This window comes from Plecotus auritus (genome assembly GCF_963455305.1).
Source record: "Plecotus auritus genome assembly, chromosome: 12".
NCBI lineage: Eukaryota > Metazoa > Chordata > Mammalia > Chiroptera > Vespertilionidae > Plecotus > Plecotus auritus.
In genome coordinates this window covers 27,879,564-27,899,940 of record NC_137778.1, presented here as the reverse complement: position 1 = coordinate 27,899,940, position 20,377 = coordinate 27,879,564, and the positions used below count along the sequence as shown (strand labels likewise).

The 20,377-nt window shown below is 46.7% G+C and overlaps 2 protein-coding genes across 9 annotated transcripts in view; one reads left to right on the top strand and one right to left on the bottom strand.

The window, feature by feature from the left end:
• LOC308237865 (FIGNL1-interacting regulator of recombination and mitosis-like) overlaps positions 1–5,180 on the top strand; it is a 61,902-nt gene extending 56,722 nt beyond the window's left edge. The window contains exons 18-22 of one of the 2 annotated variants that reach the window (XM_080649129.1): positions 399–512; positions 2,043–2,147; positions 2,816–2,896; positions 3,325–3,444; positions 4,716–5,180. In XM_080649129.1, the coding sequence (XP_080505255.1) occupies positions 399–512; positions 2,043–2,147; positions 2,816–2,896; positions 3,325–3,444; positions 4,716–4,916 (621 nt within the window). In that variant the 3' untranslated portion in view covers positions 4,917–5,180. The remainder of the gene's footprint in view (positions 1–398; positions 513–2,042; positions 2,148–2,815; positions 2,897–3,324; positions 3,445–4,715) is intronic. The other variant, XM_080649130.1, reaches the window with a different exon arrangement.
• Positions 5,181–5,287: 107 nt separating this feature from the next.
• The window catches only part of SCYL3 (SCY1 like pseudokinase 3), a 29,456-nt gene continuing 14,366 nt past the window's right edge, over positions 5,288–20,377 (bottom strand). For 2 of the 7 annotated variants that reach the window (XM_080649131.1, XM_080649132.1), the window contains 10 exons: positions 20,297–20,353; positions 19,001–19,103; positions 17,706–17,811; positions 16,085–16,162; positions 14,166–14,305; positions 12,853–13,037; positions 9,813–9,984; positions 7,271–7,438; positions 5,961–6,616; positions 5,288–5,588 (listed from right to left, as the gene is read on the bottom strand). In XM_080649131.1, coding sequence (XP_080505257.1) covers positions 5,529–5,588; positions 5,961–6,616; positions 7,271–7,438; positions 9,813–9,984; positions 12,853–13,037; positions 14,166–14,305; positions 16,085–16,162; positions 17,706–17,811; positions 19,001–19,103; positions 20,297–20,353 — 1,725 coding nt within the window. In that variant the 3' untranslated portion in view covers positions 5,288–5,528. The remainder of the gene's footprint in view (positions 5,589–5,960; positions 6,617–7,270; positions 7,439–9,812; positions 9,985–12,852; positions 13,038–14,165; positions 14,306–16,084; positions 16,163–17,705; positions 17,812–19,000; positions 19,104–20,296; positions 20,354–20,377) is intronic. The other 5 variants (XM_080649133.1, XM_080649134.1, XM_080649135.1 and 2 more) reach the window with 4 other exon arrangements.

The window sequence follows — 20,377 nt, the reverse complement described above, 5'->3', positions numbered from 1 at the left end:
AAAGGTTTATAAAATAAAATACAATAAAGTATGCAGCAGGGAACACATGTTGCTGCAAAGCCTAAAAATACTGACCACCTGGTCCTTTACAGAAAGTTTGCCAACCCCTGCTAATAATAAGGAACTTGGAATTTAAAATACAAAATAATTTTAAAAGGTTTGAAGAACACTGGTATATACTTTTTCGGGAACCCCCCTTTGTTTTTTCCACAGTTACTTAACCATTCTTCCTACTAGCCACTGACTCACATGGTTAGTTTGATTCACATCCACCTTCATGAAGTGTAGGGTTTGTGGAGTGTTCGGCTGTTGTGGGTTTTGCTTTGTTTTCCCTCCCACACCCCCTTCAGAATCGTAGTCAGGATGTTTCTGCAAAATAATGTTCTTTGCCTCTTTAGGTAGTAACTCTGCAGGCCTCACTTCTGAAATTAGAGCCTCCAGACCATGTTCGCTTGGCAGTCCTTGACTTTGTGTCCTCTCTAGGAAAACTTTTCATATCTCCAGCTATCCAGGTAAAAACTCTAAATTCCGTTCTTGTTATTACAAAAACGCTCCAAGAATGAATGACTAAGGGATTTTTAGGATTTTGATTTCTTCAGTTCTGTGGATTGATGACAATGTAAGTTGGGGGAAAAATGTATTTTATGAATAGAGTGACTATCAAAGTAGAACTCATTTTAAGTTATTTTTTAGAAAAATAGACGTTGACACACACACACACATATATTATGTCAGCGTAGTCTGATATTTTCTTTGTGGGCTTTTGCCCCAAAGTTTCTGAGCAAAGAAAACATAGTGTATAATGAGGAAGTTGGGTAACTTACTGATGTTATTCTTTTGGTTTTATACCCATGAAAGGGAGTCTGTTTGTTTTTAAAGATAGTGTTTTGAATATGTTGCAAAGTATATGTAGCTGACAGTTGGGTGCTTATTTATGACATCATACTGTGAAGGCCTGGCAGTCCACTTCTGTTGAAGGAGATCGTCCTCCTCAGTCTCGCCTTCCTTACTGCTGCCGTCACAACCCAGCAGTTCCAGATAGTTGACTTTCCCTCCTCCATGGGAGAGACTAGAGCTCACTGATGAGGACCTTTTATGTAAATGGAGCAAAACCGTAATTGACATTACAGGTTGATTAAAATCTTTGCAACCAAAAAATTTACCTGGTTTCTAAAGGACTTTCTCATTTGTTCCCAGGTAAACGATGCTGCCCCGTTTGTTGCCATCATATCAGGTTGTGTTTCAAGAGATAAGTGTAGCTGTTGTCAGTTTGTTTTCAATTCTATGGGCAAAAGTAGCCAAATCTTTTTAGCATAAGAGTGTTTTCCAAAATGCGTCTGCATTTGGACCATAATGTGCCCAGAACCTATAGAACAGATGTTTTTATTAGCAGAAATTACCTTTTATATTTCTAGAAATATATCTATTTCCAGGAGTGAGGTTAAGGCCTGAAGAAATTTTGGGGATTCATCAGCAAATGAGAGGCATTTAAAACCATTAGATAAGATTGATTCATATATTCATTTAAGAAAAAAAATTACTGAGTTCTTGTATATGTATCAGGCACTGTTTTAATCACTGGGGATTCAATAATGAACCCAGTGAATCCCCACTGTGAGATTGCAGACCAGAGAAGTGGTGACTTGTGCAGTGTATGGGATGGTGTGAGTGCTGTGGGGGAGAGCAGAGAAGAGCGCATGTGGACGTGGGGCACAGCTCTAAGTGGGATGGTACAGTCAGTGATGACACTAAGACTGAAGCTGAGGGAGCAGGCCTTGCAGCTATCTGGGACAAGCGTCTTCTGAGCAGAGGAAAGGCAGGTAGAGAGGCTCTGACCTGGGAGTCTGTCTGGTACACTGAGGATGCATCAATGACATGAACAGAGGTGGCGGGCTTGCAGGCCAAGGTCAGGACCCTGATTTATACGAGCAAAATGGAAGACTCGAGCAAAGGAGTTACATGACCAGCATGTGTTTTAATACAACATTAGGCATATTGCATTTACTCTGCTAACGTTTTTCTCTGCTTGGTTCTCTCTTTAGGACAAAATTGTGCCCAACCTGTGTTCCATTTTTGCTTTGCTGCTGGCCGACAGGAACTGGCTATTAGAACAACATGCCTTGGAGGCATTTACTCAGTTTGCAGAGGTAAGACCCACCTATGGCCGTGACCTGCAAAACATTTCAGACACTCCAGAAACAGTGTTGAGCTGCTTCTCTTAGCTGTAAAGTTTTCTGCTGCAGAAGATTTTTCTAAAGATGAGGCATCAAGAAGTGAGATTCCTAAGGGCTGTGGGTAGTAACAACCCAACAGGCATTCTAACCAGGTCTGCTAATCCAGGCAGTCTCCTCGATGCTGTTTTGGGTTGGATGAGGAACACAGACCTATTCATTTGGTTCTGTGGAGAAGGTGATCTGGCATGGACGGCTCCTCCCACTGTATATCTAAGGCACCTGGAAGAACTTCGAGCTAATCATCTCCTGAGTATCCCAGTTAACTACCACGCACCCAAACAGAAACCATCCCCACACGCCACAATATTTTGAATTTAATTTAAAAAAATCAATTTACAATGAATATTATAAAAATAAATAATTACTCAATGCGGATGTTCTTGAATATTTTCAGCTGAAAATTCTCAGGAATAATGATTTTAAAGTTGGTCAGGGCTGCCACTTAGAGCAAACATTTTTAATAGACGCCTGTGGCGTACAGTGGGTTAAAATGCTTTTCTGAGTAAGGTGGCCCTTAAAACTCATGTATCTTTTCAACTTATTGAAATGTATTAAAATTTTGTCTCACCAATTTTTAATAGGGAACAAGTAATGAAGAGATAGTCCCCCAGTGCCTCAGTTCTGAAGAAACTAAGAACAAAGTGGTATCCTTTCTGGAGAAGGTATTTATTTTATTTTTTACAGAATCAAAAAAATGGTGTCACTGTTCTTTATCGTGTTACTTTTTAAAAAGTTACCTCCCTAGCTTCACTTTTTGCACAGTGGTGAGACATCACAGAAGTCAAACACATGGAGTCACTGCCTGTAGCAGTGAGGACCCCGACTGTTAGTGACGTTGATTAGATGTTAATGTACACCACTGTGGTCCAGATGTAACTGAGGCACGGCTTCTCTGCACTGACGTCCCAGGACACGGACTTTTTACAGTTTGACTCCATCCTACGGCTCCCACATCTGTGCATCCTCTGTCACTTTCATGGGGACAGTGTTAGGTGAAGCATAAAGAATAATAGTTAAACCACAGGTACCGAATTCTGGGAGCAGTCTTACTACACTGGCTGTTTACCTGGTCTTTCATGATCTCTGGCAGACGGGATTTGCAGACGAGACGGTAGCTGCCAGAGTGGAGCGTGTGAAACAGGAAAAAGGGATTTTCTGGGGATCCTTGGCAACAGTTACGTTAGAAGAAGCAAAGTGGTCATCTTTACAGGTATGGACTATTGCATTACAATATGGATCAAGCTTTTTTTGTACGAGAAATTCTGCTCTTAGTACTTAATGAGTAAGCAAAACAAACTAGTATGGCTCTTGATCTCATGTTGCATATAAAAGTAAATAGATCTAGACATGTAAAATTCTGTTTTATGCTAGATGCTCTTTAAAAAATCATTTTCCCCCCTAAAAGATTATGAACACCTAAAAACAGGTAGGACTACAGAATAAGCTTTGAACATCATACCAAATATACCGTCGACACACTTGTTACCTGTGGTGGTCTCTGTCCCAGTTTGTGACCCAGAGAGGAAAACCAGAAAACTTACCTTCCGGAATGTTTATCTATCCGATACCCTACCTCAAAATCACATCTGCCTATTATTAAATATCCACTAGGGAGATTTAAAATGTTTTGTTTTTTGAGTACTGACAGTATATTTGGAATTGCAATCCACAAGAACAATATTCTTGTAAGTTTTAATAACTTTTCAAGACTCTTATGCCTTAAGTCTGTAAAGTTAAATATCCTATCAGTAGTACAAGGGGGCCCCTCAAGAATTCATGACCTTCCTTAGAGTGATTATAAAGGGTGTCTTAGCCCTCAACCCCTCTTTCCTGGGCGGTGACAGTTTAAAAGACCTGGCTACACAGCTCTCCTTAGTTATAAACTTAGCATTAAACATGAAGCATAAATCCAAATGGGCTCTGTGGTCAGGCAGTGGTTCTCAACCTTCCTAATGCCGCGACCCTTTAATACAGTTCCTCATGTTGTGGTGACCCCCAACCATAAAATTATTTTCGTTGCTACTTCATAACTGCTAGCAGGGTCGCCTAAGACCATCGGAAAGCACAGATATTTACATTACGATTCATTAACAGTAGCAAAAATACAGTTATGAAGTAGCAACGAAAATAATTTTATGGTTGGGGGTCACCACAACATGAGGAACTGTATTAAAGGGTCGCGGCATTAGGAAGGTTGAGAACCACAGGTAGAGCATAGTCACTGGAAGTACTGGAGGGAGGCCGCTGGCACTGAGGGGTTAGCTCCCTGCATCACTGACAGACAAAAACACCTCCGCATGTCTTTCCAGGGGATGCTGGAGGTGCCGCTCTTGTGAACCAATGACTAGAATAAAATTTGCACATGCAGCTTTTTACAGTTTTCGAACTTGTTCTAATAAGCTTTGCTCTAGTCTGCAACGAAGTTCTTGGTAGTTTTTATAACAGTTAGGACATCCCTACCACGTCTTTCTCATTTGCCAGCCTTGTGCTAAAAGAGCCCGTCACGAGCCCCCTGTGGAAGAAGAGTACAGGTCAGCACTGCAGGCCGCAACACGGGCCCTGGAGGCAATCGAGTTACTGCTCCAGAAGTCCGCTGCTCCAGACTGGCTTCCCACAAAAATGCAGCTGCTCCAGGAAAAGATTGACGAGCTAAAACGTCACGGGTTCCAGGATGAAACTTGAATGGACTGGACCATCGCTAGACAGAACTGGGTATGACTATCATTCTACAATGTAGTTTGTAAATAAAAATATTTATGTAAATTATGTCTATAAATTTCCTAACACATAAAACAACTTTTGTAAAGTTAAATCTAGTGAAAATAGTCTTTATTGGATGTTTAGAGAACAGGATTATAGGGGATATTTCTCATGAAGAACTTTGGTCCATGTAATACATGTGGGAATAACCGTAAACAAATAAATAAGCTGCCCAAGGAAACCTTAGCAATTTAAAGTCATTTACATCCTTCATAGTAAAATGTTTTCCATATGTATTTCATAATAGAGCTCACTCTTCTCACCGGTAAAGAAATGGCACAAAATTAAGCTAATCAGTTGGAAGGTCTTGTATTTATTTCCTTTACTTCCAGAATGACCTGGCCTTCGAGGCACAGGCTTCCCCCAGCTGAGGGCCACACCCAAGGTCTCGTTTCCTTGGCACAGACCGGAAAAGCTCCTGGTATGAGAAACAGGATGCCTTGGGGTTTTCTTGTCTGCAGAGCCTGTTTTGAGGTATTAGATTTTTTTTTTTTAAAGGAATCCTTTTTCCTAGAGTTTAACTCACAGCCATTGTCACCAGCTGCTGTCTCCCCAGTTCAGCTCCCCGGCATCTCCCCAGCCTTCAGACTCCGCCTGCAACGACATAAAGCCAAGGGCAGCCGCTGGGACAGCCTCTCCACATTCAAAAGGTCAGCAGTTTATAGTTCCTTATGCAAATAAGTAAAATAGCTTTCTAAGCACCATCTCATCCAATGAAGTCCACCTGCTGACACCAAATTTATTCTTGATTTACTCCCAAGTAAAAAGGTGACTATTTACATTTACAAGTGCCACTGAACACTTAGCCACACTGCTGCATTTTCCTGGGGAAGGAAAGATGGTAATAGGAAGTGACTTTACTCGCCGCTTTGATTGGGCATAGGTGTCCCTTCCCTTGGCGGGAAGACAGCTAGGTGTCTGTTACGAGGGGACAAGGCAGCTGGTACCCACGAAGGAAATCCTTACCTCAGTCATTTCTGCTGCAGCAAATTTTGAGGAAAACTGCATCCCTGGCGAAATACCATCCGTGTTGGGGATCACTGTTTCTGTCCTCAGTTCAGGTAGAACAAGAATAGCACCCGAAGGTTTAATTTCGGGGATCATGTCAGCAAACCAGTCCAACTCAGGGTCCTGTGCTAGCTTCTTTTTCACTTGAATGGTGAACTCCTCTCCTAAACCAAGTTCTGATGGAACCTTAGGGTGCCTTTCTCGTGATGATACTTTTGGGGACTGGGGCTGGTCTGGGATAGGACTGGTCTTTTGTGGTTGGCTTGATGCCAAAGGCTTGGCCTCTGTGAGTGGAAGAGAAGTGGAAATGGCCTGGTGCTCCCCCGAGGTACCAGTGATTCCGCCTCCTGGGCTCACTGCATTGCCGAGGCTGCTGTGCTTAAGGTCATCCCACGTCTCCGTTATCTTCAAGTCTGTGAGCGGGGGCCTGGCAGGCTCTGGAGGCCACACCTGTGTGCTGACAGTTCTACTTTCAGGCTCCCCCGGCTCGCTCCAGTCGGGCCACTCCTCAGACACTTGGGGACTTGGCAGGAAGTTCTCACTGTCTCCTGAGGTATTTTTCACGTCTGAAAGTCCATTCATGGGAAATGTCCTAGGCTGAGAAAACCGATCACCTGTGGGATATGGACAAGAATTATTCTCCTAAATGTTAGTTAAAAGCAAGAATATATTTAGGGAAATGTACAGATGTAAGTTTTTAGAAATATCCTTGCACACTAAACCACAAAAGCAACAATTAGAGCTTCTTTTACTAAATACTCAAACATAAATGCTGTTGGCACAGTTATCTATAAACAAACATAGAAGTGTTAAGACAGCCGGTGTTACCCTTGCGATGTCAGTTATGTACACCCCGACACTGTGTGTGGCCAAGTAAGTTTGCCTCAGTCAACATACCTTCACTTGAACAGGCTGCCTATGTGCTCAGGGCATGGATGTGCAGTGACTGCCAGCATTTCCCCAGGCTTACTGAACCACGACACTTTTCTCACGCATACCTATCATCTCCCAGAACTATTGCTACACTGAGGCATCCAAGTAAAGACAGTGTCTGCTGTAAAAAAAAGATTCAAGCAGTGTTAACCTGCCCCTCTGCCAGCTGTGAGCAAAGGTAGTTTATCACCCTGTGGCCTAGGGAGGCAGGTGACACCCGAGCTGACTTCTCTTGTAATCAGTCTCAAATGTTCCCAAAGTGCCCTTAATTTTCAGAATTTAAACTTATTAAGAAAACGTTCACCCAAGCAATGGAAAAGCTATATAAAACTTACTATTTCTACCTGTCTGGGAAAGAGTGGTGTAGGAATCTTGCTGTTTGTGCTTCTTGCTGCCGATGGGCCTGTTGTCAGAAAAGAACCCTTTAGGGAATACCCTGGAGGGGTTCTCCAAGACGGGTGAGGTCTGCCTGTGCTGGCTGCAGGCCACGTGCGTGGGAGAATCTGAAGATAAACAGAAACTCCAAAAAGTGAAAGGGACAGTGAACTGCGTCTTGCTCTAGCACACATGTTAGGTGAGCAACAGTTAAGGGAAACGGGTATATTTAGCACAAATAAAAGCTAAAGTGCAGGGAGAAATGTACACTTAGTATTGGAGTGGATTACCTGTCCTAGGGGGGTGTGAGGACAGGCTGAGTGTCCACCTGGTGGAGTTGGACTAGAGAGACAGAACCCTTAGGACGACACGTAGTTAGAAAAGTTACAGTCTTTAAAACCAGGAAGTTCATACTCATGAGTTGGCATTGCTCAAAAGGATTCAAACACAATTTTGGCTACTTCCTGTGCCTTAAAGTGCGGAGAACAGCCTGGGCTCAGTCACTGCTGGTGCACTCCACCCTCTGATTTCATTCTGCCACTGTCCTCCCTCCTGAAGTCCTAATTTTTCTCAACCTAAGATGTCCTTCAAATTTCCTCCTTAACTCTCAGCAGACTTCTCACCAAACAGGTAAAGTGCAACAGGACAGAAGAAAAAGTCAGAGAGTATCTCTACATGCGCAAGTCAGTGGGATTAGATCTGATGTGTCTTCAGGAAAACCTATTTTAATAAAAATTCACCTGCAGCTCTGGTGTCTTTTCAGCTGGTTGGCGATCGCTGGTATGTAACATGTCTAGAATTAGAAAACTCCAGGCAGCAAGTAACACCGAGGTCAGGAGTGAGGACTTACGCAAAGCTGCCACCAAAGACCAACCCCTAAGTCTTATCTCAAAGCTATATATACCTTCCTCCTCCACACCGTCCGCCTCCCCCCCAAAGCCCTCCCGTATGAAACATGAATAAACCTCTCACTTGCTGTTGGCAGCACAGACCTCACCCGTCTGATGAGTACATTCCACAGCTGTAGAGGTGGCGGCAGTTCTACGTCCTCTCCGAGCTGCTCAGAGCCTCCCTGACCCAGTCTCATCTGAGCTCTCAAAGGTTTAGGAAGCAGGAATTATTTTTAAATTCTCTTGGCATCAGTGTAGAGCCTAGTCTATCTGATGGCTCTTTTCTAATAACTTTCCCTGCATCTGCCAACTATCAGTGAGGACCGGACTAGAGAGCCAGTTTCACAATGTCACTGTCCTTCCTACTTGGGGTTACATAAAGGAGCAGGAAAGCGACCCTTTATAGCCTAGAGAGACCAGAAATTACTGCCACCTCCCAGGTAACACCCAGTGGGAACACACCGGAATAAATAAGGTTTCTTGAAGTACCTAAGCACCAACAGCTTTTCACCTAATAGGCCACTAAGTCAAAAGAACTAAACTACTAAAGCATATGTGGGAACTGACAACATCTACTAAAATTTTAAATAACATATATTCTTGTGACTCAGTAAGTCTACTCCCGGGACCTGATCCTACAGCAATAAAACTGAAAGATGTATTTCTAAGGATATCTAGTGCAATACTGTGGGTAGTGGTTAAAAAGCCAGAAATGGGAGTAATAGCCATCAACAGGGAAATCACTGAGTGAATTACACTCAATGAAATATAAAGCAGCTTTCACAAAGACGAGCTCAAGTTTATGCTGACCTGGAGGCTGGTCCCTGATAAACTGCTACATGAAAAAAACAAAAACAAAAACCAAGCTGTACAATTACGGACAGTATTTTCTCGTCGTTTTAAAAAATTGTGTGAAGCCCTAGTTGGTTTGACTCAGTGGGTAGAGCACTGGCCTGTGGACTCAAGGGTCCCGGGTTTGCTTCTGGTCAAAGGCACATGCCCAGGTTGCAGGCTCAATCCCCAGTAGGGGGCATGCAGGAGGCAGCTAATTGATGATTGTCTCTCATCGATGTTTCTATCTCTCCCCTCTCCCTTCCTCTCTAAAATAAAAATATATTTAAAAAAAACCAAAAATACTGTGTAGTCCTGACCGGTTTGGCTCAGTGGATAGAGAGAACATCAGCCTGTGGACTGAAAGGTCCTGGGTTCGATTCTGGTCAAGAGCATGTATCTTGGTTGCAGGCTCGATCCCTAGTAGGGGGCATGCAGGAGGCAGCTGATTGATGTTTCTCTCTCATCGATGTTTCTAACTCTCTATCCCTCTCCCACTCTATGAAATCAATAAAATACTAGTATATTTTAAAAAATAAACTGTGTGTGTAAATACACATTTGTCTTTTGGGGGCTTTTGAGAAAGGGATGAGAGGATTCCCACTAAGCTATTAAAATCGGTTTCCTGTCCCCAGAAGGAGCTGGGAAGGAAATTACCAACGGTTCCTTTACACTTCTCTGTATCATTTGACTGAATACAACCACCTGCACCATTTGTACAATGTTAAAAATCTAATAACGATACTTCATACCATAAAGAGACCTTTTAAATCACTCTTACCTTCTGGGGAAAGGTCAATAGCTTTTGTAAAACTTGGGGCAGTGCGTTTGAAGACCTTGGTTCTCTGTCCTCCCACAACCACCTCTGGTCCAAGTAGGGAGACCAGCACAGCCAGACTGTGAAGGGTGATCGCCACAATGGAGCTGCTGGTATCACGCAGGCCCAGTAACACCTAGGAGCAGACGGGAGTGAGTGTCGACAACCACATTGCCTGCAGGCAGGTTTGCTCAGATGAACTTCATTTCTTAGACACATGTTCTGAGGCAGTAGCTTGCACACTGTCTGGTCAAGGACCAGCATTTCCCCCTCCCAATCCTACCTAAGGTGACTCATGGCCACCTGTGGGTAGGTAAATGCTGTGCTCACCTCCTCCCACAACCACATCAAAGTTCCAGTTAAATTAGAACCACCACCCTTGAGGACCACCTGACAACTAGCTGAACAAAGTCCTATAATTATGGATGTGGCAAATCTGAGTCTCATTAACCTGGCTAACACCTTTCACCTCCCTGGTGAGGCCCTAAAACTCCACCCAACTCAGCCCCGTGGAACCTCTTCCAGCAGCTCCTCCATACAAGTGACCCGTGCCAGTTCACGCTGCAGCCTCTCCTAAAACCTCTAGGTCCGCAAACCAAACACGCAGAGCTGGCCTCGGCATGCCCTGTACCTCTTGTATGCTACCCAGAGCCTTAGACGCAGGCTGCGGCTGGCTCACCTTGCACCGGAGCTCACATCAGAAGCCCCAAGCCTGGCATAAGCTGCAGCCAGTGCTGACTTGGAACACAGCTTCAACCAAGTGGCCACGAGCCCAGCACAAGTGGCCGTCTGCTCTCAGCTCCAATCATGGTGCTCACCAAAGAGTCCCAAGCCTGGCCCTAGTGGCAGTGGCCTGTTTGCAGCACAGCCTCTCACTGCACAAGCATCAACCAATTGCAGATCAGTTTGTAACTCCCACCAGGTGGCCCCAAGCCAGGCAAACACGGAGGCTGATCTTGGCCCACATGGTCAAGAGGCTCCAGAACAAACACCTGGTGGCTTGGCTCACCAAGCACCACCCAACTCTCCACAAACACCACCTGCGGACTCAGCTGGCACCAGAGCTCTACTCCAGTGTCCTGCTCCGTGGGGTCACCCCCCCTCACAACAGCTTCCCCCACATTACAGCAGGGGAACAGCAGCTCAAAAAGGGCCAGGGACATTCGGTAAACAACCGTCTGACTTCAGGACAAGGGCTGGAGAGGCAGCTTTCTCCAAGACAGAAGTCCTTGCAGGTGCCACTGTTCCTTCATTGAGCCCTCCCCCAATTCAGCCTGCGGGCGCAGGCACCACGTCTGAGTCGCCATCAACCTGGAGACTTCAGCCACCCAACTTACGCATGGACCCAAACTTCTTACTGCGGCTGTTTCTCACAAGCAACTCGCTTTGGCTTGTGCTGTGGACTTTTTTTTTTATGTTTATTAAATTTATTGGGTGACATTGGTTAATAAAGTTATGTAGGTTTCAGGTGTACGTCATTTGTATATTGTATTGTGTTCACCACCCAAGTCAAGTCTCCTTCCATCACCATTTGTCCCCCCTTTACCCTCTTCTACCTCCCCCATCTCCCTTTCCCTCTGTAATTAGCATAAAACCTCTCAAAGGTCCATAACCACAACTGCTCATGGGTAAGAAAAACTAAGATTAAAATTTCCATACTAATCAAAGTAATCCACAGAGTCAATGTAATCCTATCAAAATACTAATGGCATTTTTCACAGAACTAGCATAAATAATCCTAAAATTTATATGGATTCACAAAGACCCAATGAGAAAGAACAAAGTTGGAGGCATCACACTCTGATATCAAAGTATACCACAAGCCTACAGTCATCAGCACAGCCTGGCACTGACATAAGAACAGGCATATGGATCAATGGGACAAAGCAGCCCAGAAATAAACCCATGCCTATATGGCCAATCTATGACAAACGAGGCAAGAATATTCAATGAGGTAATAAGGACAGTCTCTCAATAAATGGTATTGGGAAAACTGGGCAGATACATAAAAAAAAAAATAAAAATGAAATTACACCACCTCCTTACTCCACACACAAGAATAAACTCAAAATGGATTAATGACTTAAATGCAAGACCTGAAACCAACATAGAACCCCTAGAAGAAAACGCAGGCAGTGAACTCTGATGTGGCTCTCGGTAATATTTTTTTGGACGTGTCTCCTTGGGCACAGGCAACAAAAGAAAAAATACATAAACTAAAAAGTTTTTGCACAGCAAAGGCAACCAACAAAACTGCAGACTGAGTTGAATAGTGTCATCCAAAAATTCTTGTCCACCCAGAACCTTAAAATGAAGTCACACTGGGTTAGAGTGAGCCCTACACCGAATGCCCGGTGTCCTTACAAAAAGGCCACGTGACAATGGAAGCAGAGGTTGGAGTGACACAGTCAACACCAAGAAAGGCCGAGGAGCCAGCAGAAGCTGGGAGAAGTGAGGAAGGACTCGAACCTGGAGCTTCAAGGAGCTCGGGTCTGCCCACACCCGAGTTTGCACTTCTGCCTCCAGAACCGAGAGAATAGTTCTGTTATAAGCCCCACCATTTTCAATCACTTGTTCATCACTCAGGAAACCCACCAACCCGGAGCCTTCAAGTGGGCAAATCCTAACGAGGCTCCCTGGTGGCTGAGGAAGAGGCTGAAAAGCCCTGAATCTCAACATCCATCCCCTCGGTTGTAATTATTTTATACTAATTGTGAACAGTCTGTGTTCACAAAGCAGTCCACCAAGGATGCTGGCTCTTCTTCCCCAACGAATTAGCAATTACAGTTTTTCTCAGTTTCAGACCAAATCCATTAGTTTACCGACTGGCCTTTGTGAATGGGATCACCATGTAGCTTTAATTTCAACATAATTGCTGCCTCAGGGCCTCCTGTGCTCTCCTCTGAAAGCCACAGCCCTTTTTTCAGCCTCGCTGATCAGCACCCGTGGGGCCCACGCCCTGGCCTCCCAGCTCCAGGATCCCCAGGCGCTGACAGTCTCTGACCTGTGGCAAGATGACTGTCCTCAGCTGCTCCGGAGTGAAGTGCTCCACGTAGGCCTCCAGGTGAGCCAGCAGCACCGTGCGCACGTGCTCCTCGTGCACCTGGAACAGCTGCAGCAGCACGGGGACCACCCGCGAGCGGAACAGGGCCGGGGACAGCAGGCGAGGGGTCTCTCCGGGCCCACCGTCTACCCCAGAGCAGAGGTGGGACGGATGAAACACATTTCAGTGAAGGGTGCTTAGCATGACTCACAAACTCAGCCAAGAACCGGACATACTCAGTACTCGCTAAATTCTCAGGCCCCAAACCAGAGGGAAGCTTTGTTGACCCAAAATTCCTCTCAAGGCTGAATTATAAATCCACTCCACCTGACAGAAGTGTTTTAAACATACTGTGTCAATCTTAATGTACTACAAAGAAACCTTTTATTTTAATAGAATCCAGAATCAATAACTCTATGCATTTATGCTCACTCAGTGAGGAATTTTATATATATATTAGGTTGATATTGTTGCAATCGTATCTGTAAAACCAGAAGGTGTTGAAACCACCAGACTTGGTGGTGGAGAGCTGTTGTGGTTGTGGAAGTGGGAACCTTTAAAATATGTATAATACCCCTGAACCAGGGGATCATGCACACAGACAAAATTTTAAAAAGCTCCCCAGGTGACTCAGAAGTACACCCCCACCTAAGATCTGAGTAATGGGATCGAAGCACTCTAGTGAACAGTTCATGGCTAAGGGAATAACATCAAAGGAGAATATAAGGAAATTCTAGTACCTGCAACACTGTTTGCTTGGATTTAGTCTAAAAAAATAAATTCTAAAAGCAGGATTCTCCCCAACTCAAAATTCTGGAGTCATATTAAAGCTATCCTCTCTAACCTAAAATGTTACCATCTACAGTGCTGATAAAGTTACAAAGTTTCAAAGCAATAACCTAATTTCACATTCCGAAAAAAACCTGAGGTCCTAAGAAGTAAAGTGATCTCAGTGCTTTTCCATCTTTGCTCTGGGGAAGTCACTGCAAATGCACAAGTCCCTGAAGACGTGCTTTACATATGCTAGTCCTGTGTGCATGTGTGTGCACGTGTGTGTGATATCCTGCTGACCACAGAAGTCTGACTCTTCAGGAAGACTCCATGTCTATGCTGTGGGCTCTGTGACCCAGGTCTGAGTCAGTTATAAGGGACCAATACTGCTCCCCACTCCTAGAAGCAACATTAACGACACCATGCAGTAATCTCACTGCTCAAATACAGACTAATAATCCCCAACTCCTCAATTACCAATAATAGTTTGGAAAAAAATTCACCTTTTTTGGGGCCAAGCAGATGAGGAAGGAAACTCTTCACAGCCACTGGCTCCGCAAATACCAGCTGATTGAGCAGCAGAGGCACCAGCCGTGAGGCTATCAGTTCCTCCGACAAGCAGCTGACTCTGTCCAGCAGAAACCTGTGGGCAAGGAAGAGAAGCCTGGGAACTGGGGTGACACTGGGCCAACCTGTGCACGTTTCAGACCTGTCTCCACTCCATCGGACTGATGCATTCTGAAGTGAGCTAGGGAAGGCGACCAGGTCGGTCTCAGGCAGTAAGAAGAATGCAGGTGAGGGGCAAGGCCAGCTCATCAGCACTCAGCCCTCCAAGCCGAGCGAGGAAATGTTCCAGCATACTGCCCTCATTAACAGCAGAAGTGTCCCCCCTAGCCAGGGCTTTCGATCCATAAAAGGTGCTTCCCCGATGTAAAAGATGGAGGATGTTAGAGTATCCAAACTTCCCACAGTTAACAAAGCACAGGCTTTTGTTTCTAAATTTACTAGATTAAAACAGCACACGTAAAAGCCCTTAGTTAAGAAGGACACAGATACTGGATATTAACGTTAATATGACCCCACTATCCCATCAGCCTTCTCGGATAATCTTGCCTCCCACTTTACTAGGAAATAGGCCACTATCCACAAATGGGTCCATCCACATCCCTACTCGTCCCTCCCGCCTTCCCAGGTACCAAAGGGTGAGATTCTCCTCTTACTGAAGGCCACCCACCAGCGACTGCCCCACCGTTCCCTCCCCTTCCAGCCCCCAGCATGCCTGCAGCTTCAACTGCCCCTCCTCTCCTGTTCCCACCTCTCTCACCTTAAAAACATCCACCTCAACTCCATTTCCTTCCTCAGCGGTTCTACGTGCTCCCTGCTCTCAACTTTGCAGGAGGTTTTACCCAATGTCTACCTCCTCCCTGCCTTCACTTCCGAGCTCACTGAGCCCGGCTCACTCTGGGAAGCAGCTCCTGATAGAAGCTGCCGGTGTTTTCCTGCTGACCCCACCTTCCTGACATGCTCCTCTCCTGGGAAGACCAGCCTTCCTTCCTGCTGAGTTTCCTGCGATCACTGGTCCCTTGTCTCACTCGTCAGCCACTCCTTCCCTTCCAGCCCCTTACGAGGTTGGGTCCTTGGGGCTACAATTTGGACCCACTGTCTTTTTCATGCACCCACTTTCTCTGGGAGAGTGTCACCAACTTCAGGCTGATGGACCCTAACAGTCATCTCCAGTTCTTCCCCTTAAACCTTCTCTCCTGCGCTCAGACCCACCGGCAAGAGCCCAGGCACATCTCCTCTAAAGCCCCACGGACACGCTGGCCATCACGGCGCATTTCCCGCACATGAGGTCCTCAGCCCAGAACGCTAGTTCACCTGGTGGCGATCACTAAAGCTTGCGATTTTACCTTTTAGGTCTTTCTGACCTCAGAGTCTTTGTACACGGAGCCGCACATTTACTGCCTTCACTACCTCGGGTCAGTAAGGGGTCCAAGTCCAATACGAGCTGAGCCTGTGCCCACCTCAGGGGGGCGGGACCGGCTCAGTGCTGGGGCCCATGTACTCCTCATGCCACACGCAAGGGTGCCCTCCTCTCGCCCGTCCTGGTCGTGGAACTTGTCCCCCAGCAGGGCCCAGCTGTCGTCATCCAGGCACACGACACCCTGCTGCTCTGTGCATTCGTTCACGCCGCCCTCTGCCCGCTCCGTCTGCCCAGGACCCCCGTGAGCTCCATCACTGTAAGGACCCTCGTCTCCACCTGCTTCCCTCACCAGATCTACGCATGCGGGCCCAGCAGGAAGCCGAACTCGGGGCAACACTCAATGTATTAACTTCGGTAACAGACCAAAGGTGTGACCCACCGATTTCATGGACTTAGCCCAAGTTATTGAAGTTTAAGGTGTTAACTTTCTGAACTTACTTAAAGAATTCAGTTTTTTCCTCTTCACTCTTCAATGTTAAACTTTTCAAGAAATTCACAACTTCTAGGAAATCATTCCTAAATGCCAAGAAGAAAAAAATAGGGACAACAGATTAGAGAAGGCATGTCAAACACCGAAGCACAACCAGACGACACTGTAGTAACACTCCACAAGGAACACACTCCTGTACCATTTAAAAGGCTCCATTACAACAAAGCAGCTTGAGAGGCAAATGCTACGGACAAGGGACTCTGACGCTGAGAATCGGAGGGCTGTGGAGAGGAAAACCCGTACACGTGCACCCGATGCTGTAATGGGATGTGGTCAAATGAGCTACGTGGGAGAAATGGTTCTCATTAGGAAACGGTTGTTACTTCTCAAGCCTCTGCTGCAGTAAAAACGATTAACAAGGGGTGGGGAAGGGGCTTTCTCTACAAGTCACAGGAATCTCATCGTTTCTCCTGCTGCAGAAATAACAGGTCACTTTTCCAGGCAGGGAAGAGGGTGAGGAGTGGTCAGGTCCCCAGGGCCACTGCTTCGGTCCTCCGGTCCTGTCCTCTGGGGATGGGCCTGGGAGGAGGCTCCGCAGGCAGCCTGCAGCCGTGGGCTCCAGCTCACACCCACCCCACTTCCCAGGGCTCAGAAGCAGAGAAGAGGCCCAGGTGTCCTAATTGGAGTCCAATGCCTCCCAGGGAGACACCGCTGGCTGCCCCGCCCCCGGCTTTGGGAGGGGCGCAGGTGTGTGTTTCTCGCCTGCCGCTGCCCTTTCCATTGCGTGTTCTAAAGAACTGTTACACACAGTGACAGGGAATCTATGTACTGTGAAGGATGGCCTTTGCATCAGGGTAAATAAAATATTACTATGAATCACCCATAAGGACGCGGCAATACCCTGGTTAATACTCCTGTAAGGGAAACGTTGTGGACAGTTTCTTGGAAACAAATGACAAAACCCAGTAACTACAAGGAAACTGCCCTCTGGCTGAGTGACAGCAGCTCCCCACCCTAACCTGCAGGGAAGTGTTCCCTGGGGGAACATCAGCTTTCCCTTCGCCTCATTTTTTCTTGGGCTCTCCGACGGCAAACGCGTTTTAGTTCCAAAACTGACACAGGGTTGGCTTTGCTAACAAAAGTCATGAACATGGAAATAAACCTGAGCTGTTCATGGAAGTGAAAAAAATGAAGGACACATAACTCAAACCAACCTTGAGAGGCTCAGAAACATCTGAACCTGCGAGTGTCCCCTGTGCCCGCCCTTCTCGGCCCGTCTCACTAAGCCAGAAACAGTCGTTGCCTGAACAAAGTAAGCTCATCTCCAGCCCCAACAAGAAAATTTCAGCAGCAAACTCACGGGCCACACAGTGGCGGCAGGAAGATGCGGCCATGCTCATTAACTTTCTCAATTACAACAGCCCAGGCCGCAGCCTCGCTTCTTCCCCACCCGATGCTCTAAGGATTCCGCTAAAACGCCTCGGCCCAGCCTTCTGACAACAGGACCCGGAGAGGTGACCTGACCTCCCTACTCCCCAGTGGACACACTCAATCTCCCCTGGTTCACAGGGAGCGGATGTGCGGACGGCAGGCGTGGCAGCGGGCAGCGTGTCCCACCAGGTCCCTCACCTGAAGAAGTCATGGGACAGTAAGGTGCAGAGCGCTGGCCGATGCTGTGGGACGGGGTTCAGCAGAGCTGAGTGCAAGGTCTGTCGGAAGCTGTGGAGAGCGTCCGCTGAAACGGAAATCCAGAGCGAGAGTTAGTTTCCAAGGCTTCTCCCTCCTCTCAGGGCCTCTCTAGCTGGAGACTGACGGGAGCAAAAACCAACCTGTAAAACCCAAACAAACAAGAGCCCTGGCTGTTGCGAAACAGCTTCCAGCCCTTAAGCCGAACTCCCTGGCAGGTGTAGGGAGTTGCCCTGCCAACCCCACCCACAGAAGAGCCTGTTCCCAGGTGCCTCCCCTCCTCGGCCCCCTCATTTCTGATTGTCTAACTCAGCTCGGCCTAAGGAGGTACTAGGGGCAGGTGTGCAGGCCTTGTCAACAGGCAGCTCATCCACAGTTACGTGAAGGACACCGAGTTACGTGAAGGACGGTATTTTCAATTCTCCCAAGGACGGTGCCTAACTGTCACCGTTCCTGACCAGTGGAGGGCAGGATTCACACCCACAGGAGTGCCTGCCAGGGCCTCGGGGTTTCATTCTCGAGTACCGAGCTGGAACAGTTTAGGGCTGACGGGGGATGGTGCCTGTAACTCCAGGTTGCGGCATCAGCCTGGCGGCAGAGGCTGGGTTAGGACTGCACAAAGCCTCAGCAGTGGGGTACAAGCCACTGGGGGGCCTCACGGGCAGACCCTGAAGGCCTGGAGTGGCTACAGGACAGGGACGCAGCTGCCGAGCCTGCCACGAGAGGACTCGGGAAAATGCTTGTTCAGTAGTCTGGGCTTTACCGGGCAACAAAGGGAAAAGGTCATGAGTAAGTTACAGCAAGATGAAAAAACTCAAAAGGACTCTGAAAGGATAGAGATAAAACATGTCGAGCCTGACATAGAAACATGTTCTGAACCGTTCTCTGTTCTCTGATTGTTCCAGATAACAGTCTACAACCACTGCTTCACACTCTTCAGACCAGCACTGGTGGTCCGTGAGGTCCCAAAGGCTGGCGGCCGCTGCTTCAGACCATCACCACCGACACCAGTTAATGACAACATGACACTGACGGCTGGAGTTCAAGGTGCTTCCTACGGAAAGTTCTTTAACGAGGCGAACGTGGGAGACCCGCTTCTCCTCCGCTGCTCGATCTGCCCACAGGTCACTGCAGCACAGGGTCCTCACAGCCATGGGGGCCTGCAGGCTGAGCCCACGCACAGCAGGCTGGGGTGGTCCCCCTTGTTCTGTGGATGCAGCAGTTTAGCCCTAACTCACCCTGTCCGTGCAGGTCCGTGAGCAGCCTTTCCACCAGCACCCCAAAGGCGTAGGCGTCCCGTGCGTGCCCGTGCACCTCTGGCAGCGTCGTGAATTCTGGAGACTAGAGCAGGGGAGGCCGTTAAAACCAGTGCTCTCCCTGTTTTGCATTTACTATATTCAGCGCTAACCAGAGGCTGCCACACTCCAGTTCACAGGCTCTTAATGGCTGTGGCTTTCAAAATAGGTTTGACAGCAACCCAGAGTAAACAATACACTATTATTCATTATTATCAGCACACGCACATACAAATGCACACATAATGGAAACAAGTTTCATAAAACAGCACTAAACATTACTACCTACCCAAGATGCCCAATGATATTTTCCACCTCCCCTCCCTCCATGCTAGTTAGAACCCTTAAATTGATTTAAAACCCATCTATCATCAGAAGAACACATAATACTGACTTGGATAACTCTGATTTTTTTCAAGTCTTAGGTTTCTATTTAAGTTTGTTTTTCTAGTTGGGTTTGCATTTCCTGTAAAGCACGTGTAGACGTGTCTTTGGGGATCAATATTTGTTTACAGTGGTCATAAGAACAGGTCTAGAGAACTGCTTCGACTTCACAGGTAAATACAGCTTTCTTTGCCCGCACACGATGCAATGATCACTCTTGTCTGCATCTTGGATTCCTAAGTGATAGCCAGACGGCCGAGCGATCTTGTCCAAACTGAGGCCCCTCTTTTTTTTTTAATTTTATTTTTTATTACAGTTTGTATTCAACATTATTTTGTGTTATTTTCAGGTTTCAGGTGTACAGCACAATGGTTAGACAATCACCTACTTTACAAAGTGATGCCCTGGTATTTCCAGTACCCACCTGGCACACACATAGTTATCACAATACCACTGACTGTATTCCCTGTGCTGTATTTTACACCTCCACGACTGTTCTGTAACTACCAACCTGTATTTCTTCACCCCTCACCATCTTCACCCGGTCCCCTCCCCTCTGGCAACCGTCAGTCTGTTTTTTGTATCTATGAGTCTGTTTCTGTTTTTGTTTATTTTGTTCTTTGGATTTCATATATCAGTGAGGTCCCTCCATCTTTAAGTAATGTCACAAGTGTCTATAGGACTAAAATGTCAGCTGAGTGTCAAGAAAAGGCTGCCCGCTGGTGATGAGGTACTCTCAGAAGCCTTCGAGGCCACAGGAATTTCGGCCTCTGTAATTCAGAAAGAAAGGGTGGGCGGAGGAGGGTTGTTGTGAAGTGTCACACTCAGCTACACGAAGGGCACGTATCATCTTACCGTCTCTTCAGGAGGGATACAGGCCGGGTCTCTCACTGACTGAATGCTCCGCAGAAACTAGACAGAAATAAAGTACGGGGA